General features: G+C 43.4%; 1 protein-coding gene across 48 annotated transcripts in view; it reads left to right on the top strand.

The window, feature by feature from the left end:
• Kif21a (kinesin family member 21A) overlaps positions 1-19,694 on the top strand; it is a 115,376-nt gene that overhangs the window by 80,062 nt on the left and 15,620 nt on the right. For 6 of the 48 annotated variants that reach the window (NM_001371538.1, XM_087556686.1, XM_087556678.1 and 3 more), the window contains 13 exon segments: positions 288-395; positions 2,136-2,204; positions 2,399-2,613; positions 2,764-2,917; positions 3,612-3,806; positions 4,550-4,651; positions 5,332-5,497; positions 5,945-5,965; positions 10,217-10,277; positions 10,875-10,929; positions 13,554-13,768; positions 17,197-17,304; positions 18,649-18,777. In NM_001371538.1, the coding sequence (NP_001358467.1) occupies positions 288-395; positions 2,136-2,204; positions 2,399-2,613; positions 2,764-2,917; positions 3,612-3,806; positions 4,550-4,651; positions 5,332-5,497; positions 5,945-5,965; positions 10,217-10,277; positions 10,875-10,929; positions 13,554-13,768; positions 17,197-17,304; positions 18,649-18,777 (1,598 nt within the window). 48 annotated transcript variants of the gene reach the window in all.

The following is a 19,694-nucleotide window of genomic DNA, read 5'->3' as shown; positions in this document are numbered from 1 at the left end:
CAAGGACATTAGAGGTGAGAAAGTCAGCGCCTACAGAGGTTATATAACTTGTTCAGGCTCACCCGGCTACTGATGGTGAGCACCAAATCTGCGTTGTAGAGCACTACTTAATTTAGCAAAAGTATGTTGGAGGTAAGGTTACCCGAAACGGTCCTCCGCTGAAAGGTGGAGTGGACGCCTTGTGCTTCCGTATAAAGTATTTGGAACGAGAGAACTCCCGTCTGTGAGATCTACCGGATGTATCTGGTACTGGAGCGGTGTTCAGTACTATCCATCCATACCTTCAGGTTCGCCTAATGAAGCAGATGAAAGAAGAGCAAGAGAAGGCCAGGCTGACAGAATCCAGGAGGAACCGGGAAATCGCTCAGCTCAAAAAGGATCAGCGCAAACGAGATGTGAGTGAGGCCCTCTGTTGGATGAGAGCGCCCCGCTTTGTACGAGGGAATCCCCCTGTTGGATGAGAGCACCCCGCTTTGTATGAGGGAATCCCTCTGTTGGATAAGAGCACCCTGCTTTGTATGAGGGAATCCCTCTGTTGGATAAGAGCACCCTGCTTTGTATGAGGGAATCCCTCTGTTGTTAGAGTGCCCCGCTTTGTACAAGGGAATCCCTCTGTTGGATAAGAGCACCCCGCTTTGTACAAGAGAATCCCTCTGTTGGATGAGAGTGCCCCGCTTTGTACAAGAGAATCCCTCGGTTCGATAAGAGCACCCACTTTGTACGGGAGCGTTATATAAGTAGTGGAAAGTTTTCTAACTATACTTAAGGATGGGTTTGAGGGCTGGTTATAGAAAATGACTTTTATTATGATATGTGGATTATAATTCAGGATAAAAGTTTAGGGCGGACTCATGGCGAGGGATGGACACAAGGATATGTCCCCTGCCCATGATAAACCAGAGGATACTTTTTCTGAGAACTGGAAACACTTTTGTCTTCACCTTCAGAATTCTACTTTCATAAATTCAGATTTTGAAAAGTAGTTTAAATCACAAAAAAGTAGTTAAAAATCTTTACTTTTTTATTGCATTTGGTTGCAGAGAGGAGGGGAAGGGGGAAGGGGGACGGGAGGGAGAGGGAGAGGGAGAGGGAGAGGGAGAGGGAGAGGGAGAGGGAGGCAGGTAGGTGTACAAGTGACAGGGTTCTCAAACGGAGGTCAAAGGGCAGCCTTGTGGAGATAGTTCTCGTCCTCTACCATGTATGTCCTGGGGATAGAACTCAGGTCGTCGAGTTTGGCCGCAAGCGCCTTTGCCGCTGGCACAGAACCTTCACTTTAATCTCATTTATAAGTAGGAAAAAAAAAAAAGATTGCTTGGTAATAGAAGGTGGGAACTGAAGCAGACACCATGGAGAAACGCTGCTTACTGGCTAGCTTTCCATGGCTTGCTCAGCCTGCTTTCTTATACAATTCAGAACCTCTTGCACAGGGGTGACATTGCCTGCAGTAGACTAGGGTCTCCCGTGTCAATTAAAAATAAAACAAAACAGACGTGCCCCACAGGACAGACTTATGGGAACAACCTCTCAGTTAAGGCTCCCATCCCCTGGTGACTCAAACTTGTGTCACGTTGAGAAGAAGTAACCATTACACCCAAGTTACTATCAAGTACTCATTGGACAGCCTATGTTTTTTCCCTGGGTTTGAAGCAACTTTAATTATTATGTGTATCGAAAAAGGCTCTTGAAAATAGCCATATCTCTTCCCGTTTGTGTCTCAGAATGATCCAATGGAAAACGTCTGTAAAATGTTTCATGGGCTTGTTTTTTGTTTTTGTTTTTGTTTTTTCATTTGATATTCTTAACCTTTGGGCACTCATAAGCCATGGCGCAAGTGTGGCTGTCAGAGGACAACATTCAAGAGCCATCGCTCTCCTTCCACCTCGTAGTTTGGAGGACTGAACTCAGGTCATTCCGTTCGCATGTTGAGTCATCCCATCAGCCTAGAGATGGCTGTTTCGGCATCTCTGCTTGTCCTATTAAAGTAGCAATATCGAATGATGGATACAAGATTGTTAACCCAGCTTATGCTAAGAACCTGTATTTTTTTGGCAGTAAGAGGAAGTGTTTTAGCGTCAGAGTAGGACCTACTGTGGTTCAGCGGGGGATGTTTCATCATATCGCATCTTAACTTATAGCATCAACTTAGACTTCTAGAAGCCCAGAAAAGAAATCAAGAAGTGGTTCTGCGGCGCAAAACTGAAGAGGTACAGTGAACAGGTTTACCGTTTTTTTTGCTTTGGGATAAATGATGTATTCCTTCTTTTCATTCCTTAACTTGTGGTCCTAGGGATTAACCCTGGGCCTTTGCACGTGACTGGCAAATCGTCCACCCTTCTACCCGACACCCGTAACGTCCCTTGTACAGACAGAGACTCGACCAACCCTGATGCCGTTGCAGGTTACAGCTCTCCGTAGACAAGTGAGGCCCATGTCTGATAAGGTAGCGGGAAAAGTTACTCGGAAGCTGAGCTCATCCGAGAGCCCCGCCCCAGACGCAGGTTCCAGCGTGACTTCAGGGGAAGCCGATGCCTCACGGCCAGGCACCCAGCAGAAAATGAGGATTCCGGTGGCAAGAGTCCAGGCGTTACCAACCCCTACAACGAATGGCACCAGGTCCTACTGATTCTTATCCCCTCCCCGCCTTTACAATCCTTGTGGGCGTTCATAAATGAATGCTGTATAAATGGAACAGGCGTCATTATTGGGTGTGCGCAACCGAATAAAGGCATGGGTAGTTATGTTTGTCTCTGTAAATGACTACAGGAAAAGGTATCAGAGGAAAGGATTCACTGGCCGGGTGTTCACTTCCAAGACGGCCCGCATGAAGTGGCAGCTGCTGGAGCGCCGGGTGACTGAGATCATCATGCAGAAGATGACCATTTCCAACATGGAGGCAGACATGAACAGACTCCTCAGGGTATGGGCAACGGAAGCAACACGCCTCCTTAGCTGACAGTCTGTCTTACGTTGTGCCAGGGAAACGTTAGTAGTGAGTGAACCCCAAAGGTCCACCAAGGAGCGAATCCAGTGTGATCATTTTAGGGTCTCTTTATTTACGCTCGAGCTTGGGCCACGCCGCTGTCTCTGATGCAGGAGAATGAGAGGAGGCCCTGAGGTCAGTTATAGGCAAGCATTTATAGAGGCAAGAAGAGGGTATCTAGCCTGGTATACATCAGATTGGGGGGTGTGCATTATGGCCTTTAACATAATTGGCTGGTGCTGGGAGCCAAACCATAAACTTAATTTCTGTTCTCCTGGTTGGTGGTTGTTAAGCAGCGACGTGTCCGAGGCAGCCTTGTAACTTGGAGGTTCAGATTTGTTGGGGAATAACCTGGAAACCGGTGCTAAATGTAGGCTTTGTTAAGGGTGGGGGGTAGCCTAGAAACTGGTGCTAGGTACCAGCCTGTTGGTTAACTTGAGTTCAGCCTTAGGTCAGGTTCTCTAAGATAGAGGCTGAACCCAAGGGATCTGGCCTCTCATCTACTCCCCCACACTGACTCCTTGGAAGCATTGAATGCTGTCTCCAGTGTCGTTCTGTCTTGGCTGTACCGTGTCTGAGAGACGAAGGTCATTTCTTCGAATCCACTTTGGTTTTGTTTGTTTTTTTATAGCAACGGGAAGAGCTCACGAAAAGGCGAGAGAAACTTTCAAAAAGGAGAGAGAAGATAGCGAAGGAGAGTGGAGAGGGAGATAAAAACCTGGTTAACATCAGCGAGGAGATGGAGTCCCTGACCGCGAACATAGATTACATCAACGACAGTATTGCTGACTGTCAGGCCAACATCATGCAGATGGAGGAAGCGAAGGTCTGTCTTGGCTTTGTTTGTTTTCGAGAGAAGGCCCCTCGCCCTGGCTGTCCTCAGGCTCTGTGTAGATGACAGCGACCTTCAATCTCTGATCCTCCTGCCTCTACCTCCCAGATTCCAGAAGTACGAGTTGGCAGGATGCTCGGGGTCCTTAAAGATATTTAAGAGATTAAGGAAGAGAACTTTCGTGTTGTAGATCTTTAAAAGTACTTGAAGTTTTACTTATTTCATTTTTAAAAATTATTTATTTAATGTATGTGTGCTCTGCGGCGTGCACAGCCGCATGTCAGAAGAGGGCCTCAGATGCCCTTAGAGATGCTCATGAACCACCGTGTAGTTGCTGGGAATTGAACTCAGGACCTCTGGAAGAGCAGCCAGTGCTCTTAGCTGCCGACCCCCCCTTGAATTTTTGTATGAAGGTATTTTCTACTCATTGACTCAATCTGATTCTTAGGTTGTGTGCATGTAGTAGGTATGGTCCAGTCTGATTTCCCTACTCACCTTGGGACAGTCTTTATTATATCGCATGTATCATTTATTATGTCTTGCCTTGAACCTTTAACTGCCAAGCTGTGTCTGCTTTTGACTGGAACACATGTTTCTTAGTGTAGGGATCATGCTGTATTTTTTTCTGAGCCGTTTCATTGACTCATCCAGTACTGTCAAGTAAATACAGGCCTGCTGCCTTCTGTTTAAATATATCCGGATTAAAGTAATGATTGTTACACACCAATTTGATGTAGGAAGAAGGGGAGACATTGGATGTCACCGCTGTCATCAATGCCTGCACGCTGACAGAAGCTCGGTACCTGCTAGATCACTTCCTGTCAATGGGCATCAATAAGGTGAGATTTAACTCTTCTATTCCTGAAAGCCTAAGTCGACTGATTTGGTATTTCATGGCTCTCTCCGGTGACCCTCCTCTTGGCAGAAGGAATAAAATTCTTAACGGGAAAAAAATTGTTTTTAGAGCTTAGATAAAATATAATAAATATGGCTCTGTTACGCTTGTTTATTAGAGCAAGTGAACAAAGAAGAAAGAGAGCCCATTTTGTCTTAACAAAGGGTTCTCAAGAAAATAGATTTTGTATCACAATTGGCTTGCTACTAGTTTTATACAGGTCAGAAGAAACTCTGAGGAAAACAGTGTAGCACCCTACTCTTCTGAATGCAATACTGATTTGCTCAGTAGGACACTTACTCCCAATTGGTGAAGGTGGTGACAGCCCAGTCCCTTGCTCCCTGCCTTGGACCTCTGTTAGACCCTTAGGCTGTGTTCTCACAGTCACTTTGTGCCAGCAAAGTAGGTGTTAATCCATAGCACTTCACCTATAGGAACTGAGAGTCTGGAGGCTGGCATCTTGTGCACAGGGAACCTTCTCTAAGGACTCTGCATGAAGCAATTAGAGGAGCTGGTTGGTAGTAAGGTCGGTCTGATGCCAGGGTCCACGGCTTCAACGTCTTCACGTACTGAGCTTTGTTTTCCCAGGTGGGAGACATTTGGCTCTTGGGGCTATTGTTTCAGGGTCTTCAGGCTGCCCAGAAAGAGGCTCAGATTAAAGTCCTGGAAGGTCGACTCAAGCAAACAGAAATCACGAGCGCAACTCAGAACCAGCTCCTGTTCCATATGCTGAAAGAGAAGGCGGAGCTGAACCCGGAGCTCGATGCGTTGCTAGGCAACGCGCTGCAAGGTAATTTGGATTAAACTCCCTTAGATGAGTTGCATGGTAGCTTTGCCTTCTGGACATTATTGTATCTATATCTCCTTCCTCTACGGCTGGTTAGAATAGATGCTATACTGACCTACACTTTTAATAAATACCCTCTCTTAATCGGCATGTGTATTAAATTTGGGGGAAAGTACTCACTGCCGTTCCAAGAAGCGATTACCAACTCAAGGTTATTTAACCTTATTAAACCGTTGGATACAGGAGACTAAGAAAGTTTCTGAATTAGTTATTAAGGTTCCTTAAACGATTAACCAAGTTTCGTTCCCTTTACGCTGCACACCTAACCTTGCTGCGTTATAGCATCCATTCTGTGTGGTACGTAATCTTGTGCTATGTGAGAGCTTTAATGTTGGACTCGTTTTGATTGGAGTATTGCCTTTTTGTTTCCTTCTGCTGTTGTTTATCCAGATCTAGATAGCGCCCCACTAGGTGAGTACATTTAGCTTTCTGTGTACCCAACAGTTGCATGAGTCACTAATTGTCCTGTGCACTAATTGTGGTACATATTTGAAAACGTTGTATTGGTAGCCACTGTTTTTGCATGATACTGTATTCATAATAAAAAAAAAACCACTAAGCCTCTTTTTTTTCCCTTAAGCCTTTTCTATTTTTGAAATCCTTAGATGGTAGGAGAGTTGTGCTTGACCTAATTGTCCTCAGAGCATCTTAGATGTGGAATTTCTAAGTTCTTTTATTTTCCTTACAGCAAAACATGGGATATATGTTCCTCTTAAATTTTTAAATATATCTATTAACTTTCATCCATTGTTTTAACCTCATGAATAACTTTCTTTTCTACATATTCTCATCTAGTCTGTCTAAAAATAAAATTAGGAGTATAAGTATACATGTCTTACAAATTGAATATAGCACGAGGACTATTTGAACATAATGATACTGTGTTTTAATCATAAGCACCATCTTTTCAGCCTAAAAGGGGTTGTAGAGACCATCGCACACAGAGGTTTCGGCCTTTTTCTCGCTGGTGACTTCCATGTGACCTATTCTCACCGGTCATATCTTTACCTGCTCTTAGCGGTGATCTGTGTAGACTCAGGAGACTGGAGGAATTTCATAGCTAGTGGTATGATAGAATGCGAAATTCGGAACAGTTTTATTTAATTCATGTTGTTTACGAATATGGTCTTTCATGTCTCTTTGATCTTTCTTTCTTTTCTTTGATTATACAACTCTTCAAAGTTTTCCAAGTACTTCTTGGTAAAGGGAAGGAAAATAACCCAAAGATTAAGAGCGGTTACCTTTCTGTATTCGTAGACAAAACACAGTCCACGAATCTTTACTTTTGAAAATGATAAGCTCTTACACAAGTAGAATACAGGCTCTATAGGATTTTTATACTGTTACTGTGGAAATAATAATTCCGTGAGGTCGACTATGGTGTGTATATATATAAAATATACATATGTATGTATATATGTATACTATATATACATATATATTATACATAAATAACTCATTTGAAGGTACTTGTCAAGCTATGACAAGGATAAATAATAATAATTCCATGAGTTCAACCATATCATATTTATATATTTATATGTGTGTGTGTGTCATTTGAAGGTACTTGTCAAGGTATGACAAGGATGAATAATAATTTCATGAGTTCGATCATGGTGTATATTATATATATATAGATGCATACACACACACACACACACACACACACACACACACGTCATCTGAAGGTACTTTTTAAGCTATGACGAGGATGGATAAAAGACTAATCAAGAACAATTAGGACTGATGAAAAGGCACCATGTTCCACTGAGTACCTTTTTGCCATCCTGCACGTCGTCAAGCAGACTTGCTTCCTCTTCCCTTCAGTCCCCTCCCATCCCTGACTCTTCCTTTGCTATCTCCTTTTTCCACTTCCTCCTCTTCCGTTTCCTCCTTGTTCTGCCTTCCCCCCCCCATCCCTGCCTTTTCTTCCAGTCCTCCTCTTCCCCTCCCACTTTGTTTCTCCCTTCCTACTTCTTCGTCGCCCTCGCTCCCCCTCTCTCTGGTCTTTTTAGTGCCGCAGCTTAACATGCGTTGTGTGGCACAGAGGAGGAGATGCTCAACGACGTTTTGTGCAAGGAAAATAATGGATATTCAACTGGCAAAACCAGACCGTTAGTTATGTGTTTGCATCTAGACCTAGGGGACAGCCTTTCTTACTTTGCTGTTGACAGGGATAGCTTGAGAGTTAAGGTTTTGGATATTAATCAGAATGTACATAGGTTTGCAAAGAAGGTCTTTCTGAAAGGAAGCAGTCCCAGGGTTGGCATATTAGTTCTATCTTATGTACTACTTGTTAATAGAAAGATATAATTTGTGTTTAAAAAAACCTAATAAAAAAGAAAAGCACAAACATTTGATTAACTTCCAGTGGTGTTAGGTTGTAAAACTCTTTGTAAAACTCTTCCCTGGTTTGGACTAGCAGGACACCTGGGAGTTCTGTGTCTGCTCTAATCTGAGTGCTGCTAAATGAGATCATGTCTGACAGCCTTGTGCTAGAGTTAAGACCTATGTGCTACTCGGATGAAATGCTTCATATTGGCGTTGGCTTTGAGGATCTATCTTAAGTTGGTGACCGACTCGGGTGGAGTCCTCTTGGCTCTGGCCAAGTTGTTTCTATAAAGTATAGGTTATCTCTCTAGAAGGCACTTATATATTCATGGTCAGGAGTTAAGAATTTTTCTTAAACTGAATTTCTGCTCAGTGTTTCAAGTTCTGTTTTCACCAGTGTCTGTAAGAAAAATTATAGTAGATCACATTCAACTGCAGTCAGCAAGCAGAGAGTGCTAACTGGAGATGGGGCAGGACAAGGCTGGAAACTCCCAAAGCCCACCCCAGGGACAGCTTTCCCCCCTCCAAGGCTGCACTACCTCACTGTCCCCTCCAAGGCTGCACTACCTCACTGTCCCTTTCAAGGCTGCACTACCTCACTGTCCCCTCCAAGGCTGCACTACCTCACTGTCCCCTCCAAGGCTGCACTACCTCACTGTCTTTCTCCACCTACTGGGAACCAAAGGTTCAAATTCCTGAGCCCAGGAGAAACATTTCTCATTCAAACCTCCATAGCTAGTCATTTCTTCATAACCTTATTTTTATATTATTAACTAATCTTAGCCAGTCAGTATTCTGAGGACTAAGTCCGTCAGCCTCTTTTGAACAAAGGCTTTGAGATGCCCATTGCCTGCGAGGCCACCATTTCCTTCCCCTGTCTGTGAATCCTAAGCACGGTTTTAACACAGTGTTTCCAAATATCATTAACCCTTCGTGTACTCAGTGGTCGAAGGAAGGGAACATTAGAGAGGAAGAAGTGAGTTGACTCCTGTCCGTAGTGTTCTTACGTTATATAAATGGGTGAACCACGAACATATGCATTTAAACCATATCACAATATCATTTAGTCTTGTGAAATAAAATGTCAGTTAAAAAAAAACTGCATGCGTGTTAGAGGGTTGCTGACAGTTTAATTTTTTGTAGCTGTTTTGGCGACTGATTTCCTACTTAGCTACTGATTTCTTAGTTTTATGTTTGGTTTCCCTGTTCTTATTTTTGGTTTTATTGGGGGTGGATATTGTTTGTTACTTTTCTGGCCTGCTGCAGTTGCCGTGATGTGGCAGTTGTTCGGTCCCAGTAGTTTACAGAACTGTTGCATGCACACCTATTCTTGTCTGTGTACCTGTGACTGAGATGCATGCTGGCGTGTGACGTCTGAATCTTCACGCATCCTCTTTCTACTTGAGGCTTCAAAGGGGGCGAAATATTTTACTAAGCTTGTGAAACCGGTACAGTTCTCAAGAACGTTTATACGTAGAGAGTGTTAGTGATTGGCCACACGCACCAAAGGGGGCTCAGGAAGCATTTGTTGTGAGGAGCTTCTTCTTCTTCTTCTTCTTCTTCTTCTTCTTCTTCTTCTTCTTCTTCTTCTTCTTCTTCTTCTTCTTCTTCTTCTTCTTCTTCTTCTTCTTCTTCTTCTCCTTCTCCTTCTCCTTCTCCTTCTCCTTCTCCTTCTCCTTCTCCTTCTCCTTCTCCTCCTCCTCCTCCTCCTCCTCCTCCTCCTCCTCCTCCTCCTTCTCTCCTCCTCCTCCTCCTTCTCTCCTCCTCCTCCTCCTTCTTCTTCTTCTTCTCCTCCTTCTTCTCCTCTTCCTCCTTCTTCTCCTCTTCCTCCTTCTTCTTCTTCCTCCTTCTTTCCTTCTTTTTCTTCCTCCTCCTCCTCCTCCTCTTCCTCTTCCTCTTCCTCTTCCTCTTCCTCTTCCTCTTCTTCTTCTTCTTCTTCTTCTTCTTCTTCTTCTTCTTCTTCTTCTTCTTCTTCTTCTTCTTCTTCTTTAAATCAGTGGATTTGTCTGTTTGGATAGGACACACCCAAAAAGTTTGACTCTAAAGTAATGGTGCGTGCTCACATAAATATCTAATCTAATTCCCATTCTCTGATACTGCTTTTCCACGTCCCGCCATTCAAACTCACGGTTCTTCTCTGCTGAACACCCGTCTCCTCCTCCTAGCAATGCAAGTAATGGCGGGAGTGATTCTCCTCAGTCTGTGTGTATTGACTCAGAAGCCCAATCCAAAGTGCCCCGTTGAGAGGCCGAGCTGATGTGCATGCGTTTAGCCTAGGGACTGGGTTCCCATCCAACTTGTGCAACTCTGTCACTTTTCCCTTTGTTCTAGAAGATGAAGAGGACAGCAGTGAGGAAGACGGCCCTTTACACAGCCCGGGGTCAGAGGGAAGGTGAGAGACGCGGGGACTACCACACTTGACTTGCTTCTGGAACGTCTTCTCTTAAGATTTAGTTTTCCTTCTCATTTTGTGTGCACGAGTGTGTGTCTGTGGAGATGTGCACATGAGTGTGGGAGCCTGCATAGGTCAGAGAAGGGGTCAGATGGATCCCTTAGAACTGGAGCTGCAGGGGACTGCAGTGCTGGGAACCGAACTCAGATCTTCTATAAGAGCCATAAGTGTTCTTAACCACTGAGCCATCTCTCCTGCCCATCGTATAGGATTGTTAAAACTTAAATCTTACTGCAGTAAGCGATTATCCTAACATAGGAATAATTTTGAATTTTGTGACTAGGAACAGCGATACTGAACGCTAAGCAAAGCCGTTGCCTAGCGCTCATAAATTTTAAAATTAAATATGGAAATACTTTAAGGAAGAAAACGGAATTTATTTTTTTTTACTAAATCCACCTGGATTTTAACTGTTACCTTCCTGTGTTTTCCGTGGGTATAATTTTTTCGTGGTTAGAGAGACAAAGGACGTACGACTCTGTATAGTAAGTTTACATTGAGTCTCACGGTTGATCTTTATTTTTTATTTCCGTGCAGCACGTTGTCTTCGGACCTGATGAAGCTTTGTGGCGAGGTGAAACCTAAGAACAAGGTCAGGAAAATCGCGAATATTGGGCAGAGACTTTTCCTCTGTCCTCCACCTAACTACTGAACTGATAGGCTTCAGGTCTCTCTCTTAGTAGAGTGGCCGTGGGAACGCTTTTGCTCAAATTCTCTCATTTGAAATTAAAAATTTAATAAGTAAATTAGGGAATATAATTGTTAGATTAAAAACTAAAATACTTAAAAGATAAATTTGTTTTATAGTCTCTATTAGGTAATAATTAAAAAAATTTTTTTAAAAAAACTTCTCAGCAGAAACCTAAGCTTTTACACCGTTTATACTTGATACAATGTATTATTGGAGCTGATTCTTAAGCGGTTGCTTAGCTGGGTAATAGACTCCATAAGGGCGTGCAGTATCAGCCATTTAAATCGACGGGGTGTTTGTGAAATTCCAGCATGCCAGCTTTTTGTTCGCTGGTCTTGTGGTTCTTCCTTTTAAGCATTCCGAGGTTGTTTAAAATAAAAATTTAGGGGCTGGGGATTTAGCTCAGTGGTAGAGCGCTTACCTAGGAAGCGCAAGGCCCTGGGTTCGGTCCCCAGCTCCGAAAAAAAGAACCAAAAAAAATAAAAATAAAAATAAAAATTTAAATGGGGCTGGGGATTTAGCTCAGTGGTAGAGCGCTTGCCTAGGAAGCGCAAGGCCCTGGGTTCGATCCCCAGCTCCGAAAAAAAAAAAAAAAAAAAAAGAACCAAAAAAAATTTTTTTAATTTTTTTTGTCTTATGCATGTAATGCATGTTTATAGGGATTTAAAACTAGGTGATGCGTATTATTAAATAAGAAGGAATCGCACAGCCTGAGGCTGTATCATTGTGTTTGACATTAGATGGATTAACTCACGGCTTTAAGGCAGTGGGAAACAAGGAGCCCTTGCAGCACCTCGAACAAGGGCATCGACTCACATCTTGAAAAGCAATGGCGTGCAGATGGACAGGGTAGTTTTAAGGACCACCAAAGCTAATCAGGGAATGTAACTGGATAATCAGGCTCTCCCGCAGTGGCTGTCCGTGGGAGCCAGGGGTCCTGCCCTATCTCACCATGTAGCTTTGCTCATTTTGTTTTTCTATGAATATAGGCCCAAGGCTTTCAGATTCTCCATCCCCCACCCTTGATAAATTTTAATTAAATATGGATTTTTATTGTAAATTTTTAAATTTTTTTAAAAAAATACTTGTGAGGCTAATGAAAACATATCTTGTGATTTTTTTTTTTATTTTGTTGTGGATGATCAAACAATTTACCCAAACTCAAAACATTCCATTGTGGTTTAGATCCAGTGTAAGCGGAGAGGGGAGTCTTGTACAGTGATGCCGGAGAGACTTGTGAAGTGGTGGCCGCGGAACGGTCTGCACCACTGTGGTTAGGACATAGTGAGGGAGAGGTGTTCTCTGCCCTAGCTAGTGCCTTTGTAATGAGGAGGCGGGCTGGGAGGGCAAAAGGTGTGCACAGGGCTTTCTCATTTCCAAATCTCAAACCCTTCTGCTGCTTGCTACTTCCGAACTGTAAAGATGTGACAGAGATCTCCTTTCCTTTTCATTCTTTGAATAACGGGGTCATTTAAGATGAAAGAAGGGCGACCGTCGTGTTGTGTTATTGACGCAGAGTAAAAAGTCGAATGCAGCAGAGCGAACTTTCCAGTGGGCAGAGTAAACGCCCTATTTAGCATATAAGGAGGAATAGATGCACTGAAAATAGAAATTAATATTAACAAGGCATTTAATGATGGGCAGTGTTAGAATTTAGTTGAACATTACTGCAATGGGTTTTCTCTTGGCTTAATTCCTTCCCACTCCCTTTTTTCATTTCTTTGTCTTGTCTGTCTGTCTGTCCGTCAGTCTGTCTGTCTGAATGAATAACTCTGTCTTTGTGTGTGTTTCTTTCCCTCAGTCTCTCTGTATGTGTATCTGTCTGTTTGTCTGTGTCTGTTTCTCTCTGTATGTCTCTGTTTCTGTCTCTTTCTGTCTCTGTCTCTCTCGTCTCTATCTTTCTATGTGTGTGTCTGTCTGTCTGTGTGTCTCTGTCTCTCTCCTTCTCTCTGTCTCTAACTCCATCTCTCTCCTTTCTATCTGTGTCTATTTCTCTGTGTCTCTGTCTCTCTCCCTCCCTCTCTCCTCCTCCCCTTCCCCTTCCCCCTCCCCTTCCCCTCTCCCTCTTTCTCTTTAAAAGCCGTTACCTGTTGAGGGAGCTGGTCACTTGTGGCTGTTTCATGACCACTGTCACTGTTGGTGACAGTGATATTAGTGACCTTTGACTGACTTTGCTACTTCTTTTGGAGTTACCACAGGCAGATGTATAGTGTCCCTGTACTTTTGCTTCCTCACTTGTAAACAAGTTACCTCTCCACACCTGACATAATGAAGAATTAGAACTGTTCCTGGCACAGATGTGCAATCCAAATGCTGGTCATTATTGTGGCCTTGAAAGATCTTAACTGGCTAAAATGCTGCCTTGTTGCTGTCATTCGTTGCCATTCGTGTTATCTTTGACACACCTGGAAGGAAAGATGTGCTAAATGTTTTTTATCTATGAATAATAATAACCACTTCTGTTCCTCAATCAAGTTCTGGGCACAAGTTTGCTTCTGATTCCATTCTCTCCATTCTCTAACCAGGCTCGAAGGAGAACCACCACTCAAATGGAGTTGCTGTATGCAGATAGCAGTGAAGTAGCCTCAGACACTAGTGCAGGAGACGCCTCCTTGCCTGGCCCTCTGACGCCTGTTGCAGAAGGGCAAGAGACTGGAATGAATACAGAGACAAGTGTCCCTTCTGCTAGGGACAAAGAGCTTCTCCCCCCATCTGGCTTACCTCCTAAGATAGGCAGCATGTAAGTCTGGCCTTGCTACACTAACTCCTCTTCTGTGGCGTTTTTCTTGTGTTCATTAATATGCATGCTGCTAATTTCTTATTTCTGTTTTAAAAAATGAATAATCGACTTCTGGTTTTCGAAGTCATTCCTGTTAGGTACTATTGGTCCTGATTTTTGTTTGTACGCGTGTGTGTGTGTGTGTGTGTGTGTGTGTGTGTGTGTGTGTGACTGTGTGTCTGTGTGCTCTTGTGCCTAGAGGAGGGCTGAAGTTGAAGTTGTATGTTATGCCCATTGGCATGGACCTTTCACAGTACTCAGAGTTCACTCTCTAGGCCAGCAAGCTTCTCCCTGGAGTTCCCTTCCCTGCCTGCATTGGGCTGGGATTATGGGAGGGCTGCCCTACTCACCCGCTTTTTATGTAGGTCCGAGGCATCCAAGTTGTGTTTATCATTTTTGTGCACTCAGCACTTTCCCTTGGCAGGACTCTCTCCAGCCTAACCTGTAATGTCTTAGATAGTCAAAATAATTTAATAATTTATTTTTTTTTGACTTGCTTTCTTCAATCTCCAAGTTTTAGGGTAACTCTGAGTAATCATTATAGGCACGGTATATCTAGAAATACGTTAGGTTAAAGTTATACAAATAAACTACATGTCAACAAAAGCCTTAAAGCCTTGAGATTTGCCCCAGGTTTTCTACATTCTAGTTGTAATAACCCGGTAGGTGGGGTTGGGGATTTAGCTCAGTGGTAGAGCGCTTGCCTAGGAAGCGCAAGGCCCTGGGTTCGGTCCCCAGCTCCGAAAAAAACAAAACAAAACAAAAAAAATAAACCGGTAGGGTTTGTAAATTATGGTTGACCCCTTTAAAAGGAAAAAAAATAACAAACAAACAAACAAATTATAACCTTTGTGTATTTCAGGTTTTCGTATTTTATTTTAATTTAATTTTTTTTTGAGACATGGTCTCACTGTGTAGCTATGGATGTCATGGAATTTGCTATGTAGACCAGGCTAGCCTCTGGCTCTCAAGGGCTGAGATTAAAGATATGCATTACCCCAACCATCTTTCCTGACTCTTTACCTTTAAGCTGATTGTATGTCTGGGATGAATGGAGTGAATAAAGAAGGAAATCCCTATTGAAAAAATCTAGAACAGCAAAGCTCTTCTCATTAAAACAAGTGTTGTATAGCACAGAATGTATGAGCATATTCTCTTCACTTCTGTTCTGAGTGTGTGTGTGTGTGTGTGTGTGTGTGTGTGTGTGTGTGTGTTGGTAGTTTCATTAAAATTAGAACTTTATTTCCCTTTTAAACATCAGTTCTTTTTAGATGTTCATTTTTATTATTTGTATATGAGTGTTTTGCATGGGCGTGTGTCGTGGAGGTCAGAAGAACATGTCTGATACCCTGGAACCGTAGTTACAGATGCCCGTGACCCACCATGTGGGTGCTGGGGATTGAACCTGGGACCTTTGAAAGAGCAGCCAGTGCTCTTACCCACCGAGCAATCTCTCCGGCTTCCCGCTTGTAAAGATTCTTAGTGATGTTTTTCGCAAACTAACTCTTACGTAGCAAATGGTTTCTGATACGAGTGCACATGTGTGTGAAATATTACGCCTAAAACAGCATGCGATGTACGGCTCTACAGATAATGCAAAGTAGTGAACTTGCTCCGTGCGTGTTCTCCGTGACATTCTTCCTGTTGTGAAGGCCTTCCCATTACCTTCCACTCAGCAGCATCTATCAGCTTCAGTTACCAAATTAACTTTAACCAGGATTTTCCTGCATGTGCTTATGTGATTAATGTTGGAGGCTGCTAACCAGGGTAGCCATAGCTTCCGAGCTGTGACAGGACCAGGGCACAGCAGTTTTAATCAAGGTAGTGACACCGATGAGGGACAGCTAGGGACTTGCGTGTGTTCAGCGTTTAGTCTGCCTTGTGACAGGCACTTTAAGAACTTCAGGACTAAGTCTGTGGCCTGGAATCTCCATGCAGGTAATATATCTATTTATAAATGTCTCCTTTATTCAGATTATAGAAAAATGTCTTTTTTGACTTGGTCTCTTCATACAGTTTTCCTCTACATTTTCGTGAGCTTGGGGGGCTGGACTTAGGAGTCCCTACACTTTCTTCTTCCCTTGTCTGAGGCGGTCTCTTGGCGCCTCAGCTGGCATGGAGCTGTGTGGCCAAGGCTAATGACTCCGCCTCCTACATGCTAAGACCCCATGCCTGTACCACCCTGTCAGACTCAGGCTCTTAGAAGTTTAAGTTTGTGCATGCGCTTGGCCCGGGAGCGCCTACAGTCCCCATGGCACCACCTTCATTTCCTTACCACGGACAGAATGCAGAATTGCTGGGATTCTTCAGACACGTGAGATTTAATGATCAAGGCTGGTTGTGGAAACTCATCCCGTGTCTTTTCCTTCTAAGTGCAGCTTGCTGAGACGAGCACCGTTTATCATTGCGTCCACGCAGCTCCGAGTCCCTAAGTTTTATCTGTTCGGCAACCGCTCCACACTTCTGCTCTTAATCCCGGAAGGTTTTTGACACAGGGTCTCATTCATTGTTATCCCAGGCTGCCTTTAAAAGATAAAATAAAATCACTGTGCAGGCCAGGATCCAGAACTATAATTCCTGTTTCTATTGAACCCAGTATCTCAATGATTGAGAATGATTGAGAAAATACGGGATGGGAGAAAAGTCACTAACTTAAAAGTAAACCAAGCAGGCAAATCGCTCTCAAGACTGTGGAGCTGGAGTTGGCCGTTTTACCTGTGAAGTGAGAGGTCGGGCTTTTTAACTCTACGCTGTCTAACGTTGAATTTGGTTTGCCTCGTGGATGTGGAATTCAGGGTTTTACTCAAACAACCTGTTGTCCCAGTCTCTTAAATGCTCGAGCCACCACACCTAGCTTTTACAATCTAAAGCTAACGACAAGAATAGGTCATTACTGAAATATATGAAATTCCTAATGGATGTCTGGATCCAGTTTGGTAAAAATAATTGTCATTATTGGTCTTGCGTGACTACTTATATTGCAATTCTCTTGTTTCCTTATTGTTTTATTTCTCAGATTCTAGTAGTTTTCTTCTTGTAAAACTTTTAAATAATTTTCCTTCAGATGAAACAATCTGACGAAGCCTGGGTCCTTAAACTATCTATCCTGCTTATTTGGCAATATTATTAGTGTTCGCATTAAAGATACAGACTTGCACATAATTAATAAAACTGCTAACTTAAAAATTTGTGATTGTTGAGCTCCTAACAATGAAAAATAAGTCATGTATTTTCCTATTCGAGATCCCCCCCCCAACAAGAAATAAATTTAGAACTTTTAGATCAGATTGACTGTCGAGGTTTTTAAATGTAGACATCTTAAAAATAATTAAAATAAAAACAGACAAGTAAGTAAGTAAAAAGATAATTAAAATTGTTTCCTATTGTAGTTCCAGGCAGCCATCTGTATCAGAAAAAAAAGTACCAGAGCCTTCCCCTGTAACAAGGAGAAAGGCATATGAGAAAGCAGACAAAGCAAAGACCAAGGAGCAGAAACAGTAAGTCCAAGTCCTCAGTCCTTTTCATCTACTCGGTGGCTTAAAGGTCCCCTGCAGCCGACGCTGGCCGGCTGGCCGTAGGGCAGCTGCTGACTGTGTGCTTATGCTGGTTTCGCATACACGCGAGAGAACTCTTGGCTTGGCTAACGGTCTTCTTGCTTCATGGTCACACGTCCACCATTCATATACTTGAACGCTTTTCTCCCTGTTCACGCCACTAACACTTTCCTCAGTTATTTCCCTGTATCCCTGAACGCACTACTATGCTTTCTGACTAAAAGTTATGGAGCCCCCCTTTCAAATCGTCTTCCGTGAAATTTCAAAAATTAATTTCACCTGTCCTCTGAAACTGACTTGCCTTCTCCCTCCCTCAAGTGACCATAGACTCTGTATTGCTAAGACGGCATGGCGTGGGGGACATTTCCTTCCTTCTCACATTTGGACTGTTGACGTCATCCTCAGTCATCTCTTTCCTATTTCATGGGGGTTAGTTAGTGGTGCAGAGTATAGACTGCCGCACCCTTTGCAGGGGTGCTCATCAACGACACCACCACCACCACGACTCGCAGAAGTTGAGTGAATTAACATCATCCTGTAAAACACCCCAACCTCCCATTTATCCCAAATGCTATTTGGGGGAGATGGGTCCATGGCAGAAAGCACCTGTGCCCATCTGCACTGAAATATCAGGAAACTTACTGTATTCTTTTGCTTCGTTAACCTAAAGACGTGTTCATATATTTTCTGTCCCTCAGAGGACAAATCTTATGCCCCCACTCTCTTCTCCTGTGCCTAGAAATAACTTAACTCCATTTCTACATTGACCATCGGTGGAGCTGACTTGACTGGCCCGCTAGCTTTCCTTCTATTCATCCTTGCTTTCTGTAGCTTTAAAGAAGGGAGTCACCTCTTTCGTGGAGCCCAGGGTCTCAGGAGTTGTTGATAAACGGTAGACTGGAGAAAACGAATGACTTAAAAGTCAACTGATTAGGCCAGTTGGTCTTGAGCGCTTTGGGCCAGCCGCTTCCCCTGCACAGCAAGTATCTTGCTCTCAACTCTATTTAGATTTGTAATGAAGTTGGGCTTGCCTTGTAGATGAGGATTTTGGATCGCACTAGGGTGACTCTTCTCTCCGCTGCCGGCTTCTTGACTTCTTGTGGCCTGTGTGACCAAGTCTGGCAAAATTGTTTTCTTACAATTTGTTCGGAGAGCATAATCTCCACCCCCCCCCAAAAAAAGGAATTCTATAAATAAAAAGAATTTTTTACAAAGCATGTTTCTAGAACGTTCCTAACAGAGCATAACCAACTAAAGCCACCTGTTCAATGTTCTTTTTTCTTGTAGCTCAGATTCTGGCGCTTCCGAGACTAGCCTCTCACCTCCTTCCTCCCCACCAAGCCGGCCCCGTAACGAACTGAATGTGTTTAATCGCCTTACCGTTTCTCAGGGAAGCGCGCCAGTTCAGCAGGATAAGTATGTCGTGGAAGAGAGCCCTGGCCTCCCACCCTGGACTCCGTACCCCCTAGAACAGTCCGTGCGGACCTTTCGCCCGCGCTGTTTGGGAGGTGGAGTCCGCCATATTTTTGTACCTTTTTTTTTTTTTTTAAATGGAAAGGAGCGGTGTGGCCAGACTTAAGAGATCATTTCCCTGCTGAACATGGCTCCCTCAGTGCACGGCTGTGCTTTCAGTTCTCATCTCACCTAGTCCTATGCAAGGAAATTAGAATTAAAAAAAAACAAAACAAAACAAAAAAGAATCTTCGAACATTCGATGTTGTCCAAAAACTTATTTGGATCTCCCAGCTTCCCTAAGCTCCCCAAAAGTGTCTAACTCCGACAGACTCTATTGGAAATGTGGCGAAGGTGTCACCGTTGGTAGACAAGACAGCTTACAAAGGCCGCATGCTCCTAGCATTTGGGGGTCCTAGATAAATCTCCCGTAAGCTCCAGTGATTGTGTTATCCGAGTCAAACATTGCCCTTGTGGTTGGAGGATGTGGAACTGGAAGGCAGTGGTGGAGAGAGGCTAGGATGTGGAAAAATATTGTTTTTTTTTTTTTTTACTAACGTAGAAGTAAAAAGGTGTCCCCGTGCTGAGCCAGAACCTTTCTTCTAAAAAGTCAGTGATCATGTGACTGTCGTGATGTAGTCGTGTGCCCTGGCTTGTCTGCCTGCCATCGAATAACCCCTTTGTGAGTGTATGCACTTAACATCCTCCCTCCTCCCAGCCACAAGCGATTGGCTTCCTGTGCTGTTATCGTCCCGCATGCCACATCTCTGAAATTTATAGGCTGCCATTTAAAAGTTCTGTCTAATATTGCTTAGATCGGACTAAATGGCCCTATAAATGTAATTATACGCATTATTTGGAAATCATTTTTTAATCCGCTC

The sequence above is a fragment of the Rattus norvegicus genome, chromosome 7 (genome assembly GCF_021556685.1).
Source record: "Rattus norvegicus strain SHRSP/BbbUtx chromosome 7, alternate assembly SHRSP_T2T, whole genome shotgun sequence".
Taxonomy (NCBI): domain Eukaryota; kingdom Metazoa; phylum Chordata; class Mammalia; order Rodentia; family Muridae; genus Rattus; species Rattus norvegicus.
The sequence above is the reverse complement of the archived record's forward strand: the minus strand, read 5'-3'. Positions and strand labels throughout refer to the sequence as shown.